The sequence below is a fragment of the Momordica charantia genome (genome assembly GCF_013281855.1).
Source record: "Momordica charantia cultivar OHB3-1 chromosome 9 unlocalized genomic scaffold, Mcharantia_2.0 BLBB01000009.1, whole genome shotgun sequence".
Taxonomy (NCBI): Eukaryota; Viridiplantae; Streptophyta; class Magnoliopsida; order Cucurbitales; family Cucurbitaceae; genus Momordica; species Momordica charantia.
In genome coordinates, this window is record NW_028275167.1 from 3031428 (window position 1) to 3050902 (window position 19475).

A 19475-nucleotide genomic window follows, 5' to 3' on the forward strand; every position below is an offset into this window, starting at 1 on the left:
TTAAAGACCATTCAACTTATGGGAGGGAGAAAGAATAAAAAGAAAAATAAATAAATAAAAATGTTTGACAACAAATTAATCATATTTTAAAATAATTTATTAAAAATATAAAATATTTTTATTCATTCTCTATTTACATTTTATATAAAAATTAAAATTTTAAAAATAAGCTAAAACAAAAGTAGAATATTACATCTTTATTATTATTAAGATATTTTGGAGATAGATTTGATTTTCTTTAAAACAAAATATAACTCTACTTAAATATAGAAATGTATTTTGATATTTTTTAAGATAAATACAAATAATAAATTATTTTGGCTAATACGAACTTAGGTCAACTGTAATTGTCACTCGTCTTTGATTCAGAAATCATGGGTTCAAATCTCTCACTCCACTTGTTGTAAATAAAAAAAAAGTTATTTTGTTAAAATATATATATATATATATATATATATATATAATTAAATTTAGAAAAATTAGTTTTTACAAGGAATCCAATTTGGGCCACAGATGAGAAATCTTGGCTAGCTGGCCATTAGGCCGGGAGGCAGAGGAGAGAGAAAAATCAGTAAAATAAGTTCCCCACGTCAGCTTGGCATTGCCAGCTGGAGCCACGTCAATATTAAATCTTGTGCATCGCCTACAATTTACATGCCACTCGTGTTCAACTATGCGATTTAGGCCAAATTGGATTCAGCTCACATGATTTACTAAAAATAATTTCAAATGTACCCTAATTATATATTTTTAAATACATTATTTAAAAAAAAAAAGGAAAAAAAATCAAGACCTTAAATTTTGGTCGGAAAGAGAAGGTTAATTAAAAGTAGCCAAGCGAACATTTTTCAACGGTAACTGATATATATCTCCAACCAAGAGTTGATTCGATCTCTCACCCCTACATGTGGCACTAAAAAGAAGATCAATTAAAATTGTACATTGAAAAGTAAATACACTGAAACTAAATAAAGTAATAGTTAAAAAACACATTTTTTATTACTGTAGTTTCACTAAAGTAACGATTTAGCATCTAAATTTAAGTTTACAACGATTTATTCTCTATACTCTTTCGAATTAGTAACAGTTTAGTTCCTAAAACTTTAGTAGATAACAATTTAGTCTATGCCGTGAAATAATCTCATCAAAATTAAGTGTTTATTTTTATCCAATAACAATTTTGTCTTTATGATTTATAATCAAACTTGGTCCATTGTTGGTTTATCCACCCCACATAGAAAATTTAACAAAAAATTTATGCGATAAAGATTAAATCATTACAAACTTTAAACTATATAGAATAAATTGTTATTTATTAAATGGTTAGAGACTAAATTGTTATTTAAGTACAATTACTAAACTATTATAAACTAAAGTTTAAAAGACTAAATCATTGCTTTATATAAAAAGTTACTTAATCGTTAAAACTGCAGAAGCAAAAAGTATATTTTAATGAAAACTATAAAGTAAAAGGGTCAAATTGATATTTCATCAACGTTATTTTATCATTCTTTCCTTATAAAGGAAAAAAAAAAAGAAAAAATTCAGTAGGTTCTTTTATTTTTCACTAACTCACTTGCTCTCTTCTATTACTTATTCCAACATTTTCAATCAATTATTTAGAAAAAGAAAAAGGGCATTGAAATTTTAGTTGCCTATTAAAACTTTATTTCTTTTTGAATTATAGAGTGACTTATCTTGAAATTTTGATATTGTTCGGTTGTTGATGAAAGAATTATAGACTGTCTTTGTCATGTGCTGGACAATTATGTACCAAAAATTCTGTCATGGGCTTTGAAATGACTATTTGAATTTCTGTTTTAATTTTTTTATATTAATACAAATTATTCATAACTTTTTTATTAGAGATAAATTATCTCAATTATTTGACTATTTGAGCCATGTTTGAATATAGTTAGCTCAGGTGTTATGAACTTTTAAAATCGTAAAAAGACCAAAAGAAAATAAAATAAAAATTTTTAAAAATTAAAATGAAATTTGAATCCAATTTTTATACATTATAAATGACAGAAATACATAGGGCAAAACGAATAAAATTTTGTTCCATACTAATTCAAAATCAAAACCTTATCTAATATCATCAATATTTTCATAACAATTCTTAAATTCTACAACTTTATCCTACGTCTACTATATAGATGATAGAGAAATATAGTAAGATAGAGGAATTTTATATTTCAATATAAAAATCTAAATGTTATTTATAATAAGAATAAAAAGCAATCCTTGATGATTAAGAAGATAAACTTAATTAAGATGTGGATTTGACCGGAGAAGTAACGATTTAACTCTCAAAGTTTAGTTTATAACAATTTAGTCTTTGTACTTTTAAATTAGTAACAATCCAACTCTTAAACTGCAATAATCTAGTCCCTATAATTTAAGAAGTGTAATAATTTAATCCCAATTGTAAAAGGAAAAAAAAAACACATCAAAATTAAGTGTCGTTCTTATAATATAACATTTTAGTTTTTGTAACCTATAAACACGCATGTCTCTTCTCAATTTATGGATCTAGAAATATATTGAGTTCTATAAAATCTTAATAATATTTTTTTATAATAGAGACTATATCGTTACGAACATTAAACTACATGTACTAAATTAATAAATATTAAAATTTAAAGACTAAATTATTATAAAGTTTAAAGACTAAATCATTATAAGCTAAAATTCAGAGACTAAATCGTTGTTGAATAAAAAATACAAGATATTTGTTTAACCTTTTAATTAATTAATTGGCTCAAACTTTCTAAAGGTCCCACACTAAATATAATTTAAGCTTCTCCACAAGTCCCCTTGCGGCCTTGCCCACCTTGATCAATAAAAGGTTCTTTCTTTTTTAGTCACTTTTTGTTATAAAAAAATTTATTCAAATACTTCGGATTCTCTTTGATTACTTTTTACTTTTAGGTTTCACGTTTCTAATAATTACGTGTGATTATTGATATTTAATTTGTTTTTTCTCCTTGTGTACAAGTATGGTACAAGTACAATAATAATAATAAAAAATATTACTAAAATAAGATTAACTTTTAAAAACAAAATTATTTAGACCAACTCTTAGGGTGCATTTGAAGCATGAATTAAACATCTTAAGCTCGAAGTTTATATATGAAGGATTTGGGAAGTTTGAGTTAAAAACCTATGTCTGGGGTGTCGATTTAGGAAATATGATGCAACATTAGTATGACATCTTAAGCTAACCTATCCGAAAGAGAATCTAGTCTTTCTTGGTCGTGAATATCTGAATAGAACGAATCTCCCTGTGGTTTGCTTCGAAACAAAATAATTAGAATTAGGTCGGTCAACTGGAATGTGTATTATCCATATAGGGGATCTTTCAATGGAGAATATCCGTCGACCTGAGACGAAGAGAAAGGTCGAGATATTTTCTTTAGTTATTTAGTTAAACCAATGATTCGTTATTGTAACAGATAGCAATTCGACGACTTGAAGAAAGCAAGAAAACGATAGCGATCGGTTTGGGAGCGTCGTGGGGGGAATGTTGAAAACAATCTTATTGGAAGCGGCTTGAGAGTGAGGGCAATCATCATAGTCACCAACGAGCAATCCCAAGAAAACCAGCTACCTAGCATTTCCCCATCGCTAGCTTAAATTGAGGAGAAAAGGATCATGGTGTTCCAGAACCATGACATCCAGCACCAACATCTCCTTGCATGCGAGAGACAACTATGCCTACCGTTATTCTCGACTTGAAACACTCACCCCAACCGTCTTTATCCCCTTAAGTAATTCGATCAAATAATTGATTTTCTTGTTTTTATAACATATGATAAAGTTCGACATACTCTCTCACTAGCGAACTTCTATGCAAATAATAATGTATTAAGCTATCATTAAATTAAAAAATTGAAGTCTATAAATAATTTAAATTTTGTTAACATACTCAATGGAGACCAATAATATCAAAATGCCCCTCAATTATTAGAGGCAAAGTAAAGAAAAAGATTGAAAGAAAATAATAATAATTGAACGACGAAAAAGAAGGTGATGTAACAACATTTTCCCCGAAGATATTAAAGGAATTTTTTTTTTCCAAAGGAAATTAAAGGGAAATTTGTTAGGCAAGTTGAGCTAAAATAATCACCACACATTTTAACTTCACTCATTAATTAAAACTTAAAACTAATGTACTTAGGAAAAAACAATATTGAATCTGAGTAGACATTCCATTAAAATGGTGAGAATAAGGCCAATCTAAGTGGGAGTTTCCATACCACCAAAAACCACACACCCCACATGGTTTGGCTTTTTATATGGAAGCAAAAAAAAAAAAAAAAAAAAAAAAAAAAAAAAACAAACTTGAACAACAAACAACTCCAAATTTGTCACATCATTGTGTAAAATTTTTTGGAGGTCTTCTTTTTTGTTGATTACTCTTTCTGTGCAGCGATAGTTCAAATAAATAAAGATGTATGATTTATTTGTTAAGTTTAAGTTGATTATTGGGTGAAGATTTTGATTTGCAAGATTGGTTTGAAAGCACGTATATCTTTATTTGTCCTCTTAAATGTGACATATACACGAACTTTGTTAGGAGTAGAAGAGATTTAGATGAAAATGTAATTGTTGCGTCGTGGATGAACCACTAATACCTTGAAAGTAATTTTGGGTGCTGAAGTACGTCGATTGCTATCTAAAGTTAACACAATTTCGATTTTAGACCTGCACTCGTCGGAGCTGAATGAAATCGACAAATAAAACCAACAGAATTGTTTTTAAAAAGAAAAACAATGAAATGTTTAAATACCTAATTAATTCAAACGTTACGTTTTTCGAAACTATAAATGTAATTGTTATTCTCGACAAACTTTAAACTTCCATCTATATTTGGATTTTTGCAGAGAAATATATAATTTTTTGAGATTTGTTTGCTTATAATTGGGTATAAAGGTTGAGTGTGGTATTGGAGGTGTCAGGTGTTTATCCCAAAGTTTGGATTTAGCCAATTCGTAATATATGGTTATACAATAAGATTTATAAACTAAGGGAAATGTTTGGCTTTTAAATTTTAAATTATTTGAACAACTCGTGGGTCACAGAACCGTACTTTTCTTTTCTCATTTAAATGGATTGTGAATTGCGTGTTCAAATTTATTTTTCTCTTTAACAATTGAGTTGGTAAGCTTGGCCCATTTTTTATATTCGTGTCGAAATTATAAGCATTGTCCAACGAAGAAAAGTGGGGTTTGAAGGCTCTTTTCATAGTCCCCGATATATGTTTTAATTAATTTTGACACTTATTGATGATGATAATTTAAGAATTAAACGGTAGATCTCGTTTGATAACATTTTTGTTTCTTCACATCCATGAACTCAAGTATGATAATATAATCTTCGTATTTATATTTTGGAGCAAATGAGAAATAGAAACAAGAAAAAAAGAACTTGTTTTGGTTGTTCACAAAATTTTTATATAATTTTGAGAATGTTCTTGGAAAATGAGAAACGACAAATATAGTTGATTGCAAGATACTTAGATTTTTTAAGAAAATTGGAAACAAGAAACGAGAAACAATAACATTACCAATCGAATCGATTAAAACTAAATTTATAATTAAAAGAAAAAAAAGAATAATGTGAGTTCCCATTAATTACAATTTAGTCCGTTGGTTCCGCCATATGTCTCTATTTTGTGAGGTTGAATTAATTGCAAAAATTCTTTTTCTATTTTGTGGGTAATTATATTTTCTTTTAAAAGACTAGTCCACGTGTCGATATACGGGAGTGCCACGTTGCAACAGTGTCTTAATCTGTAGGGCATTTCTCCCAACAATACCTCAGCATAGAAGGCTCTCCTTCAAGAGCATAGTTCAATTTCGTTCATTGAATTTGGACCTTTTAGATTTGAATTGCGTACAAAAAATACGTTTCAAAAGTTTGAATGTATATATTTTGTCTTTTGTGGGATGAATTTAAGATTTCCAATAAGATATTTAAAATAAGTATTTTATACGTCAATTTAATTATACTTACATTGACCAATCACACAAGTAAGAATCTCAAAAAAGTTAGAAAGAAAAATTTTATTGATTTGGAGGGAATATTGTTTTTTAAATTTTATATTATTCGGACGGTTTTTTGAGAGTTGACTTCCAATTGGAACGATATAGTTCTCAAATTAGAAATAAGAAGCTAAAGTAGTAGCTCCCTTAAAACTCACATATATCTCACCGTGCTCTCATATTCTTATAAATTTTATTTGAGAGACACTTTCTCTCCAATATTATCCATAAAAAACTACGATTACTGAGATGTACCTGACGATTCAAGTTTAAGATTTGGATCAAATTTTTGAATTCAAGTTTTGCTCCATATTTTGAAGTAATACAAATTTTATCACGATTTCCATAGTAAGATGTATACTATATATAAAGAAACATTAAATTTATTTAATGTTGTAATGTTTAAAAAAATATATTATGCGTGATTATTGAAGAGAAAAATATTATGTTCCAGATCATGAATTATAGGTACAACAGTGAACAGTATTACCCAAAAGTCAATATTGAGGATTAATTGTTTCATAAGAAGTAACCGACACAAAAATGGATAAGAGTTTGTTTTTCAGAAAAAGAAAAAAGAAAAAAAAAAGATAAGAGTTGACAAATGGATCAATTTGGGCTGGTTAAGAAAACAACTCTTCATGAAACAATCAAATATGAAAATAAATTTTCAATCATAGTTTATTTAGAAACATCTAGAGACGTTATATGATTTAAATGAGACTTTGGATAAAATTTTAATTTTGATGATTATTTGTGTCCCTTTTTTTCTTCAACATATTCAATATCCATATTACTCTCCTTATTAGGAATTCAGTGGGAGTATGATTGCACTGTCAGCATATCTTTGTAGGCGGTGGAAGATCCGCTTGCTAACAAGATGGTGCCAACGTGAACAGTACACTTCCAAAAATTCTCCTTCTATAAAATGTGGAATTAAACTATGCAATATCTTGCACTAAATTCTAGCTTGCCACTGCATTCTTTCGGATATGAGTTCTAATTTAAGCTTCGAAGTGTATTTGATCGAGCATCACACTGATGTTAGATTCTGTCTTTACAAGTATCAGCTCAAGTCGACCAAATATCTTCCTTGAACTCATACTAACACGTCACTCAAGTTAGAATATGACATCAAAGAGCAGTTGACTGAAGAAAATCTTTTGATCCATTGAAACCATTCCTCTTAGATTTTTTAATTGATTTTTAACAGTATTAATAGTAAAACTATAATTTTATCTCTACGAGTTATTGAAAAGACGTTCTTTTAGAAGAGTTACTGATAAAAAGTTTAAAAAGGAGAGGGAGAGAGAAAATAAAGTGAAATATTTCGTAGATATCAAGGATTTTTCATTGGAGTCAATCTGAACATATTTAATTAGATAAAACATCTATTTTCGATCAAAAGGTCGTGAGTTTGAATCCTCACCCCACATATTGTACTAAAAAAAATTATCTATTAGGAGTGTCATGGTCGAAAGTTTAGTGCATTTTTTATTAATAATAAACTTAGATTTCCTTTGAGCCCAATTGAGACAATGTCTGATTTTTGTAATTATGAAAATTTGAGGGTTCAATATTTGCAATTAAAAATCCATGTGCCAAACTTTAACAATTTGATCGGCACTTTGTGCAATTTTCTTTAAATTAAGAAAAATGATTTAATTTAAAAATACAGAACAATCCATTTTCAAATATTATCTGCTGTAGGCCCAATTAGCCCAATTTAGCAGAACTATTTGATTAGTGGGTTTAAGGGCATGTTAGACTTTGTACCAGTTCTGATCCATTTTAAAGGGCCTTAATCCCGGCCCATTATAAAACTCAGGCCTTTTGCAAATTTTAGGTTGGGAAATTATGTACAATTGATATCCTTTTTTCCGGAAAAAAAAAATAGTTATCTTTTTATAATCAAAACTGTGTAAAAAAATTACTCTTTTAGACTAAAGAAGATCATGTTATAATCTAAAGTATATTCTATTTAATTTTTTTTAATCGAAGAGTTGTGAGGAAATAATTTTATTTTATTATTTTTTTTACCAAAAAGAGATAAAACTTAAAACAGAACATCAATACATTCAGAGGCAAACACCTTTGAAAGTGGTGAGAAGATAATATTTATATTTTATCGTGCACTAAATTTAAAGGTATAGACAAAAAAAATGGAATACCTACCCCTACCCTTATACCAAAATTAAATTAAATGCAGAATCTTCTTCACTATCGTTATCAACATGTTATTTAACTATCTAATTAGACTAGTATTAAATAAATGTCATCTCCCATAAAATAAGCTACTTTATTTTCCAAATATAATCAAAGGAAAAGGTATCCTAAATCCACTTCAATAGTTCAATTATTAGGAGATTAAAGAAAACCTAGTTTTTGGAAAATTAACAATTTCCCAAAAAAAGCAAAACAAAAAAATATTCCGAAAAATAGATATGTTATATCACGAGATCATATTTTTTAACCAAAATAGCTACTTTATCTTTTATCATATTTCCAACAATTTCATAGAGTACCAAAACATAAAAGTATATCACTCGATTACGTTTATGACATTAGCAATGTACATTAATTAAATAGAGGTTTCATCTAAAAATTTATACACATAAATGAAAATTTTTAAGGTTTCTCAAAATATGCAATGAAATTTGGTTCATTAAGCAGAAATTAGAACCCACTTAATATTTTTTTTTACCAACATTTCCAGAATAATATATATTTTTTGCATGGGTTTCGTTTGGAAGGATTAATTTACAAGATTTTGGCTTCTTCTGAAGTCGACCCTCCAACCATAACCATCGATCTTAAGAGACCAGCAGCAGAAGAAAGAAACTCCTAATTTATTTAATTATATTTTTATTTTCCAAAACGTTTGATGAAATTAAAATTCCCCATTTATATATATAATAATTTTATTTTCACGCAATGTTGTGATAGTGCAGCTAATTTACACTTTTTTTTTTTTTTTTCTTTCTGAAGGCAGCCGACTTCTTAGAAATTAAATGCTTTGAAAACCCACCACTTTTTTGATTAGATGCCCTGATTAATTCCCTCACATTTTAATTCTCCTAACCAGAAAGGGAGAGAAAAAGAAAAAATAAATAAAAATAAAAGGGTTGGTGTTAAATTTATGCTTCAAAAGAAGGGTTAAGTAATGGAGGTTTTAGGTCTATCAACTGGTGGTTAAGGTTTGAAGAATCCTTTTAAGCAACCAACTACCACCATCTTCATCCTCTTCCTTTTGTTTTAAGATTTTCTTTCTTTCTTTCTTCTTTTTTTTTTTTGGTAGTTTAAATACTATTTTGTTCGTGTAGGTTCGGTTTTTGTTTATTTTAGTTCAAGTTCATCTTAGTCTCTTGTACTTTTAAAATTTCTATTTTGGTCTCCCTCATTTTTTTTATCTCATTTCCATTCATCATAATTTTAGTCTAACACCTCACTTACTAAGTTTCTTGAAATATAACTATATATTTGTATTAAATAAATTTGTGTTAAAAATTTACAAATATGGACTAAATTGTTAATTAATTTAAAAGCACATTGAGTAAGAGAAACATGTTTTATGACTAAAATGAATAAAAATTTAAAGTACATAAATCAAATGAACGTATTGAAATTACACAGACGAAAATGAACTAAAAAAGTAAAAAATATGCATACCACAATAGTATTTAAATATTTTTTAAATGACAAATTTCCTATGGTCCCTAAACATAGCTCCAATTTGGTATGCATAGTTGTAAAAGTTTCAATTTTAATAGTATGATTTGAACTTTATTTCAACTTATCTTCTATGATTTGGTTAAACTTTACAAATCTTTTTTAATCATCTTTGTCCATAAAAAAAAATCTATATATTTCTTTATATTTTCTTACTTAGCTCTAACTCTGATATATAATCAATTAAGATAGGTTTCATTGTCGCGTAAGAATCGACGACAAATAATTTTGTCATATTAACAAACATAACACAAAGAATAAGATTTTACAAATATGATAACTTTGCAAGATAAAGGTTCGTAACGATAAAAAAAATAGAACACGTGGAGTTCTAATAGATGAATTTTTTGAAAAAATTGTTCCATATTTACAAATCATATTGATACGTTCTAGATTTTGAAAATTATAGAGACTTGGTAAATAAAAGAGTCATTTTTATTTTTTCTTCTATGTGAACCATATATATATTTTTTCCTAGTTAGCTTTTTCCACACGTGAGAGAAGGCTCTATGAATGATTGGGATTGACGATGACTTTTTCTCTTACTCTTAACCCATAAAATATTCATAGTTGGTGCTGTTCTGTTCTGTTGCTGTGCTTCTCGTTATTATATACCCCTTTTTTAAAATATGTCGTTTTAATAATTTATTGCTTTTTTGTCGAGTTGGTGTTGGAGTCGTTGTTCCAATGATGAGAAAGGGGATGCTCTGGCCGTGTTCTTCTTTAGGGCTTTCGTAATTATTGATATTATTTAATGCCTCATCAATCTCTCGGGATTAGTGTTTGTCTCCATTTTTGGGAATCTGGGTCTTCCTCAAATCTTCTTCTTAACCCACTTTTAATCTTCTGGTTTCTACTTCAAGGTTGCCCCCCACTACAATCGCACATCATTGTTCCTTCTCTGATCTTTCTTTTAGCAATTTGTACTTTCAACTCTCATTCTGAAAGTGGGGTTGTGAAATTCTGATGATTTTTGGGCTTTGAGATGACATATTTTCCAAGTTTAAGCAATAATCGAAGAGACGCCATGTTGGGAGACCAGAAGCTTGGTTCTTCTGGCCAAGAACAGCCTCTCTGTTCTGGAAATTTGATGATGTTCATGAATCAGGACCCTTCTTGCAGGGATTACTCAGAGATTTTTTCTGGGGTTTCTTCAAATTTTGTTGGAACTGTGGGAGAGAGAAGTGAAATGGCTTTTGTTCCACCGGTTGTGGGGATTTTGGATGACTCTAATTTCCAATGTCAGGGCGTTTCACTTAGCCTTTCCACCCACTCTCCTAATTCTGTTGCTTCCATGCCTTCATTTCCTCCCCAGTATCACCCCTCTGCTTTGGCTTCCTCGTTCATGAATACCCCTCCTTTGATCTTCGAGAAGAGGCCGAACCCGAAGGCTTGTGTATCTGGTGCGAAACACGGCGTGTATATGGCTGCGGGTTCGGCAAACTTGACGTTGGATTCGGTATACGTCGAGGCTGCACAGCAGTTGCTCGACGAAATGGTTAGCATCCGAGAAGCTTTGAAGGAGCTTAGGTCTAGGAAACTCAAAGGTTCCAATGGTTTGGGTGCTGATTGCTGCAGAGAGAATGATGGGGGATCTAATGATCCGGCTGGGGAGATGTTTTCCGATCCGAGGGAGTCGTCGATCGCCAATCCGTCCAGCGATCTATCGCCTGCCGAACGGCAGGACTTGAAGAACAGAAACTCAAAGCTTATGTCCTTGTTGGGTGAGGTAATCCAAATAGGTTCTTAATGTTCTAGCATCAGTGTTTGTGTTTCATTCTCTCTCAATTTGTTTATCTTGCATACTATTCTTATGAAAACTGGCTGACATTGCTGAATTTACTATCATTCTTCCACCATCTCTTCAGAATTGTTTTCTTTACATGTTGCAATTCATCATAAGTTTATCTCAAATGATTCGACATCGGTCGATCTGCAGGTTGATCGAAGATACAAGCAATATTACCAACAGTTGCAGTTTTTGGCATCGTCTTTCGACATGGTAGCAGGTCGTGGGGCTGCAGAGTTCTACACTGCGCTTGCGCACCGAACTATTTCGTGCCACTTCCGCCGCTTGCAGGATGCAATCAATTCACAGATTGAGGTCACCAAGAGAGCCTTGGGAGAGCATGATGCCTCACATCCTGGTCAAGAAGGCATTCCCCGTCTCCGCTTTGTCGACCAACAGCTCAGGCAACAGAGGGCCCTTCAGCAACTCGGTGTCACGCCACATAGTTGGAGGCCTCAACGGGGGCTTCCCGAAAGCTCTGTGTCGATTCTTCGCGCTTGGCTGTTCGAACACTTCCTCCATCCGTATGCCCTCTAAACTATTAGTACATTGTCTCACAATTTAGGTTTGTATGCTTACCAAGGTCTAACTGTTACATTTGTTTTGACTGTGTCACAGATATCCCAAGGATTCAGAGAAACTTAAACTAGCAAGACAGACTGGCTTGACTAGAAATCAGGTACTTACTTTAGTCTTCAATCAAAAAACTCGATTTTCGCCCTCTAAATCGAAACATTTGGTTGCAAATACGAACGAATTTGACATACCTTTTAGTTTAAGCACTTTTCTTAGAATACTTTTAATAAAAATGCTATTAGTAATGCATTTGGTTATAATTTATTAGAAGTTCTTTGAGTAACATGTTTATTTGGTTGTACCAAAGTGATTCTACTAATCACAAATATTTATGTTTTTTTTTCTACCATTTAAAATGATTATCAATCCATCGCTTTAAAGTCATCTTTCATGTGTTTCTTCAAAAAGTATTTTAAAATTAATCGGATTTTTTAAAATGTTTTATTTATTTATTTGTTATTAAATATGGTATATTCTTTAAAAAAGCACTTTATAAAGCACTTTTTATCCAATATGGTAACAAGTTTATTTGCTTGTACTACATATTTAAGAGTGATTCTACTAATCACAAATATTGATCGTTTTAAAGTCATTTTTGAGTGTTTCTTCAAAAAGTATTTTAAAATTAATTTGATTTTTTTAAATGTTTTATTTATTTATTTATTATCAAATTTGTTATATTCTTTAGAAAGCATTTTTATTACTTAAAAGGCTATACTATAAAGTACAGCTAAATTAGTAATTTTCCAAAGGCGTTTGAAGAAAAAGTAATTCTATTTAAAAAGAAAAATTTCCAAAGTCATCCAAACACACTTAGTACCCTCCTTTCATATTGTTTAGGTTGCAAATTGGTTCATAAATGCACGTGTTCGACTATGGAAACCGATGGTCGAGGAGATGTACAAAGAAGAATTCGGAAGAGATTCAAACTTAGACCTCAAATCCTCACCAGAAAATGCATCCAAAGCATCATGGAACACTTCACTTCTCGGAGACGAGTTGCACGACAACACGAAATGCAGCGAGCGAGTCGTATACCGCCCATGTTCCAACGACGACATGATCAGGTCCAGTAACTTCTCGGTCGGGGGAGACGTTTCGCTTGCTCTAGAGTTGAAGCACTGTGAAGGTGATGAATTTGGCATGTTTGGCAGTAACAACAGAATGGTTGGTTCTGTAGAGCTTGAGCCACAAGATTTTCCTTGCCTAGAGCCAGAAAGGCCTCATCGATGCAGGCTCACCAGTTCAAATATGTTGCATGATTTTGTAGTTTAATTTGAAACTTTGTGATCTCATTTCATGGAAAAGATAAAATTTTTAATATAGTGTATATAATGGTATGGTGCCAACTAATTGGTACTTATAAAGGTATAGATTTTGTTGGGGAACTGGGGATATACTTGCAAATAAGTGTAATTTGTTTGGATTTTTCCATACAAGGAAGCTTGTAATGTAACACAAGAACTCAAGTTTTTTCATACTAATAGAAAATAATTGTAATTTTTTACTTGTTTCATTATTGTTTCATACCATTATAACAAGCCTGAATTTATGAAGTTTGAGTTTGTTTAATTGATATTTAGATTTGACAAAATAATACGTTATGAAGGTTAGTGTATAAATAAAATGTAGGTTTTGTATACATAAATTTAGATAACACGAACTCATGCCACTTGTGGGATTGAAAAATTCATAAACAAACTCACATATAAAGTAAAGATTCAACTTCAAGCTACACAAATCTAACTAGTCAAACACTCACTAAAATTTTAAATTTTCTTTTAAATATTATTTTGATCTTTAAACTTTAATATTTTATTTTATTTGGTCACGTGGTTTGGAAAATCATGTTAGTCCAAATCTATCCCTATGTGATATTTAAGATACCAAAACGATGACAATTGTTATGTTATATTATAAAACAATATAAATTTGACAGCACTAATTTCGGTCCAGACATCTTTAACGTGTGTTCGTACACAAATTCAATTTACACAAACAAAGTGACTTATCTCTTTCGATAGATGAATGTCCTACGGCGAACGAATTTGGTAAAGGAACTCATGATTCTAGCTTTCATATTGGGATGGACTTGCTAGTGGTAGCGTTGACTACGCCTGGTCAATCCCGTTGTTCTAGCATGCTAATGATGAGAGTAGCCTAACGAAGTCGGGCTAATTCGTTTCTCCTCAATAGATCTAGTGATGCCAAGGCGACCTGTTCCTTGGATGTCCGGCACGTGACCAGCCAATTTTTTTTAGTACATAATTTTAATTTGAGGCATGCGAAAATTCAAACTTGGGTCACAAGTATTGTCCCTTGCAAATGTGCCAAGAGTGACCAGCCAATTTACTTTAAAACAAATAGGGAAATTTTCATTTTTCAATATTTTTTTCTTAACCAATTTGAGTAAAATTTCATTATTATGATGGAATAATTTGTCCTTTCATACAAATGTTTTGCAGAGTTTTGGGCCTTTCTTCCACTATTTATGCCATCGATTGCCCTGGATCTGTCTCGGTCTCGTCTTCTTCCAAAGCAACCACTAAACTGAACTAACTGGTCTGCAAATGGTGTGGCGGAGCCATGGTTCTTTGGATTTTTCTTACTTCTTCCTCCTCCTGATCACTAATTTCACTTCACTTCACTCTCGTGGCGAAGTGGCGGCATGAGGTATCTTCATCCCAGCTCTTGAATTTTGTTGGATTTGTCAGTCCCAATTCACCAGGGTAGTCGTTTCACTTGGTAGGATTTATGGGGTTCTTTCCCCTCTTGCAAGATTTTCAATTTGTCATTCCGCGTTCCCACCCACGATGCAAATTTGTTCGCTGAATCGAGGGTTTTCGCTGAATTGCGATTAACTCATGCGTGTTGAATCGAATTCCCACCGTCTCGATCAATCTCGTGCGATACGAATGATGAAACGTCCGTTTTTAACTATTACAATGGCGAAGAAGAGATGGCCTTTGATAATCTTGGCTTTGGTTTCCATATCCACGGCAATGGTTTTCTTCATGAGGACTACATTCGATTCGTGTAGTGGTTTTGGGAATAGACGTTTCGTGGGAGAAAATGGTATCGACTCACAGATTCGCTCCACTCAAATCGAAAGAAAAGTTCCAAATCCTCTTGATTTCATGAAGTCGAAGCTCGTCCTATTGGTCTCCCATGAGCTCTCTCTTTCTGGTATTATTGGAATCTTATTTTCTTTGTAACCCTCCTGACAATTGCAGCTGGAAGGAAATCTTATAGAAAATTGACTAAGAGCTTTTAGTTTGGGTACAGGTGGGCCTCTTTTACTCATGGAGCTTGCATTTTTGTTGAGAGGTGTCGGTACTGAAGTTGTTTGGATCACTAATCAAAAGCCATTGGAGTCCGATGAAGTAGTATACAGTTTGGAGCGCAAGATGTTAGATCGAGGAGTGCAGGTTACATTCATTTTCTTAAATTTTATTCACGTAATCATGAATAAAGCTGTGTTCAATCAACGAAAATGTTTCTCAATGTTACTCTTGCACTATTGTTCAATTAAAAATCTTGAGTTTGATCAGGAATGCCATAGAAATCGAGGATTTAACTCTGGGAAGTCTTTGATTACTGTAATGCGTAATTTATGAAACCGGAATAAGTTATGTCTCAGGCACTGTAGAGGTCATATCACGTGATATGTTTATTAGTTTGGAGTACTTGTTGGTATGTGATTAAATACGATATGTTCTAAAATTTCAAAGGAGGACTAAAATTTGCTCGATGATATTGTTTTGGCTCCCATAATTAGCTGCTAAGGCAAAGTTGGGACCTTTAACATATTATATATATCTCAATTAATGATTCAGTTATTGATCATGTAGTTACTTATGTAAAATTAGTGGAATGCTAGCAAATGGTACATGTTTTATAGTTAATTATATACATATTTATGTCTCCTTGTCTTTAAAAAAGTGCTCACTTGTGTCTTTTTTTGTCATATTATTGGTGATTGAGTATGAGATTTTGGTTGTTCAGGTTTTATCTGCTAAGGGACAAGAAGCTGTTGAGACTGCTCTAAAAGCTAATTTGGTTGTTCTAAATACTGCTGTTGCTGGAAAATGGTTGGATGCTGTCCTCAAGGAGAATGTCCCCCGTGTTCTTCCCAAGGTTCTGTGGTGGATTCATGAGATGCGAGGGAATTATTTCAAAGTTGAGTATGTGAAGCACCTCCCTTTTGTTGCAGGTGCAATGATTGATTCACATACAACTGCAGAATACTGGAAAAACAGAACACGGGAACGATTAGGGTAGGATTTCGATAATGATATGATAATTTTCCTTTCCTTCAGATATAGCTGATGCTTTTCACGAGTATAGTTGTAAGCTAGCATGGCGCTATCGCCCTTCGGATTCTATTTTGTCTATTCGGCATTTTGATTTATTTCCACAACATGTTTGTTCTATGGTTATCTTTTTGGTCCATCTTAAAGTGTCGAATATTCCACTAGCTACTTCTCTCTATCATTTGTGATTATCAAGGACCCCCAGGCCACCTTTTTCCCTGATAGTACCTTCCAAAACTACCCATGTTGTGAGGAAGATTTAACAATTAATCATTTCACAATTGCACCTTGTATACTCTCCTAGATCCTTCAGTCATACTCTAAAAATTATTTCTCTTTATGTTCTTCAGAATTAAAATGCCTGAAACCTATGTCGTGCATCTTGGAAATAGTAAAGACCTTATGGAAGTCGCTGAAAATAATGTGGCCAAGAGGGTTCTTCGGGAGCACATTCGTGAGAGGCTTGGAGTTCGGCATGAAGATATATTGTTTGCAATTATAAATAGTAAGCTCATATTCCTGATGATATGCTTCTACTTAATCTCCATTTATCTGTTACTGTTTTTTTTTTTTTTTTTAAGAAAATTGTAGTTCTTAATTTCATATAATGCATTAGTTAGGCTATCTGGTTCTGGTAGTTCACTCTTACATGTTGACATTTTCTGTTCCTAGAGTTTCTGGGTTCTGTGCCTTCTGTTGACTACAGCCCTCATAAAGCTAATAGCATCTTGTTGCCAATAGCATCTGCTACCTCTTCAATTTGATGTTTTTGAGTTTGGTAATTCGGGCGAATAAGAAAACAGCTGTTGATATAATATTTTAATGAAATTTAATACTATGATATATAATGTTGCCAGGGAGGCCACACATACTTTTGTTACCTATTCAAGAGAAAGTTGTCTCTTGTGCATCGAAGGAAATTGTCATCAGTTTTTAGAATATGGATTTTCTCTGATATAAAAGCAAACTTTTCCCTCAATAACAATGGTACTCTCTCCTGTATATGGGATACGCTCTGTTGATTAATTTGTCAAGAACAATGGCACTCTCTCCTTTATACGAAGTTGTGCAGTTTTTTCCGATGTGAATTAGTCTGATTATTTGTTTACTTAAGTTTCAATGAAGTATGTTAATATGAAGTGTATTGCAACACATGATCTGTACGATGTGAATTAATTTGATTATTTGTTTCCTTAATTTTCAATGAAGTATGTTAATATGAAGTGTATTGCAACACATGATCGATGTGGTTCTAGGTGTTTCACGTGGAAAAGGTCAAGATCTATTTCTCCGAGCATTTCATCAGAGCCTCCAAATGATCCAAGTTAAAAAATGCGGGTACCAAGGATACATGCCGTGGTAGTTGGCAGTGACATGAGTGCTCAGACGAAGTTTGAAACAGAACTGCGCAACTTTGTGACTGAGAATAAAATTCAGGATCGTGTTCATTTTGTCAACAAAACCCTGTCCGTGACTCCTTATCTAGCTTCTATTGATGTTCTTGTTCAAAACTCTCAGGTACTACAACTGTTTAACATACATCAGAAATTTGTAGAGAAACTATGCGAGATTATTTGTTTCATCTTTCGTAGAGGGGAATGGAGTATTTTGCCTAATGGCATTAGTAGATCCATTTGTTTCTCTTCTCTATCTTCCTTTCTTCCCCTCTTCTTTTAAATACCTTCCGTATTGCACCGAACCGTCAGTTTTTGCTAGAACTATTTTAATTTAGTGTTCTGCAGTAACTTCTTATTTCTACCTACACCATATTTTCTGACCAGGAGCAGGCACTGTCACAAGAACACATTTTTTAGTGGGCCGATAGCTTTGAAAAGACAGATTTTCTATCCTAGGTGGGAGGGGGCGTTGGCTAATTCGAACCCTTCAGTCCCCACATTCAAGCTGTCTTTAGAACTTGTTCACTTATCAATGGAACCAGCATTTTGAACTAGATTGTAATCCGAATAAATTTCTAGTCATAATATAGTATAATGTTACGTTCTTGATTTATATTTGCATTTTGGGACCATATATATTTTCTTTTTCCTTTTTCTTCTCATTCTTTGGTATGGAAACCCGTTAGATCAATCTTTGTTTGCCTCTAAATCTCCAATTTACTGTTTGTGCGTAGGGCAGGGGAGAATGCTTTGGGAGAATAACTATTGAAGCAATGGCATTTCAGCTGCCTGTGCTGGTAAGATGACTACCTCGTAGTACATTATTGAAATTTCCATCTCCTTCAAATAAAACACATAAAAATCTTATTGCTCTGTGCATTTGATCTCTTCATTCCAAATTTCGCCCCTCTTGGAAACATCATCATCCGCTCTTCATATCTGACAAACTCTCACGTGCATTTTCCGATACCTGTATTATGTACGTAAAGGGCACGGCTGCTGGAGGAACTATGGAGATCGTAGTGAACGGGACAACGGGTTTGCTACATCCCGCTGGGAAAGAAGGCGTGGCTCCTCTGGCACAAAACATTGTGAAGCTAGCAACGCACGTCGAGAGGCGGCTGACCATTGGAAAGAAAGGGTATGAGAGGGTGAGGCAGCTGTTTATGGAACAGCACATGGCCCAAAGAATTGGTGTAGTTTTGAAGGATGTTCTGCACAAAGCAAAGAGCCACTCTAGTTATTAGCTTCAGCAGAAACAGGACCTTATCGCCTCAGTTGTAACACCCTATATGCTTGAGAATATGGACAAATCGCATCCTATTGGAGGAGATTGTATGCTATATTTCAATTTTTGTTCTATTACAATTTTTTTTTTTTTTTGGTACAGTTTGTAGCAGGAAATTACGTTGCCCCAGTGGTGTTTCTTTATGCAACTCGATCTCAGGTTCCTATTTCTTGTTCAAATTTTGTTCTCTCTGTGGTGTTTTGGAGTACCGAAGATATCCTTGTAGAAGACGAAGGAGCAAAAAATAAAGCATTAGTGGTTCTTTATATCTATTTAGTCTTTTAAGGAAAAAATAAATATTGTAATATCGATATTGACATGTCATGTTGGTTA

General features: G+C 32.4%; 2 protein-coding genes across 2 annotated transcripts; both read left to right on the forward strand.

Moving 5' to 3' along the window:
* The first annotated feature begins 10396 nt into the window (after positions 1–10396).
* Positions 10397–13696, forward strand: LOC111015329 (BEL1-like homeodomain protein 7). The gene is made up of 4 exons (XM_022290329.2): positions 10397–11508; positions 11719–12092; positions 12187–12247; positions 12985–13696. Exons 1-4 carry the CDS (start codon positions 10765–10767, stop codon positions 13417–13419), a joined length of 1614 nt encoding a protein of 537 aa, XP_022146021.2. The 5' UTR covers positions 10397–10764; the 3' UTR covers positions 13420–13696.
* Positions 13697–14593: 897 nt separating this feature from the next.
* LOC111014749 (uncharacterized) lies at positions 14594–19321 on the forward strand. Its single transcript, XM_088118019.1, is given in 8 exon segments — positions 14594–15330; positions 15430–15572; positions 16150–16421; positions 16808–16962; positions 17714–17782; positions 17785–17975; positions 18589–18651; positions 18844–19321. Coding segments are annotated over 8 exon segments (1473 nt in total). The 5' UTR covers positions 14594–15008; the 3' UTR covers positions 19102–19321.
* The last annotated feature ends 154 nt before the right edge of the window (positions 19322–19475 follow it).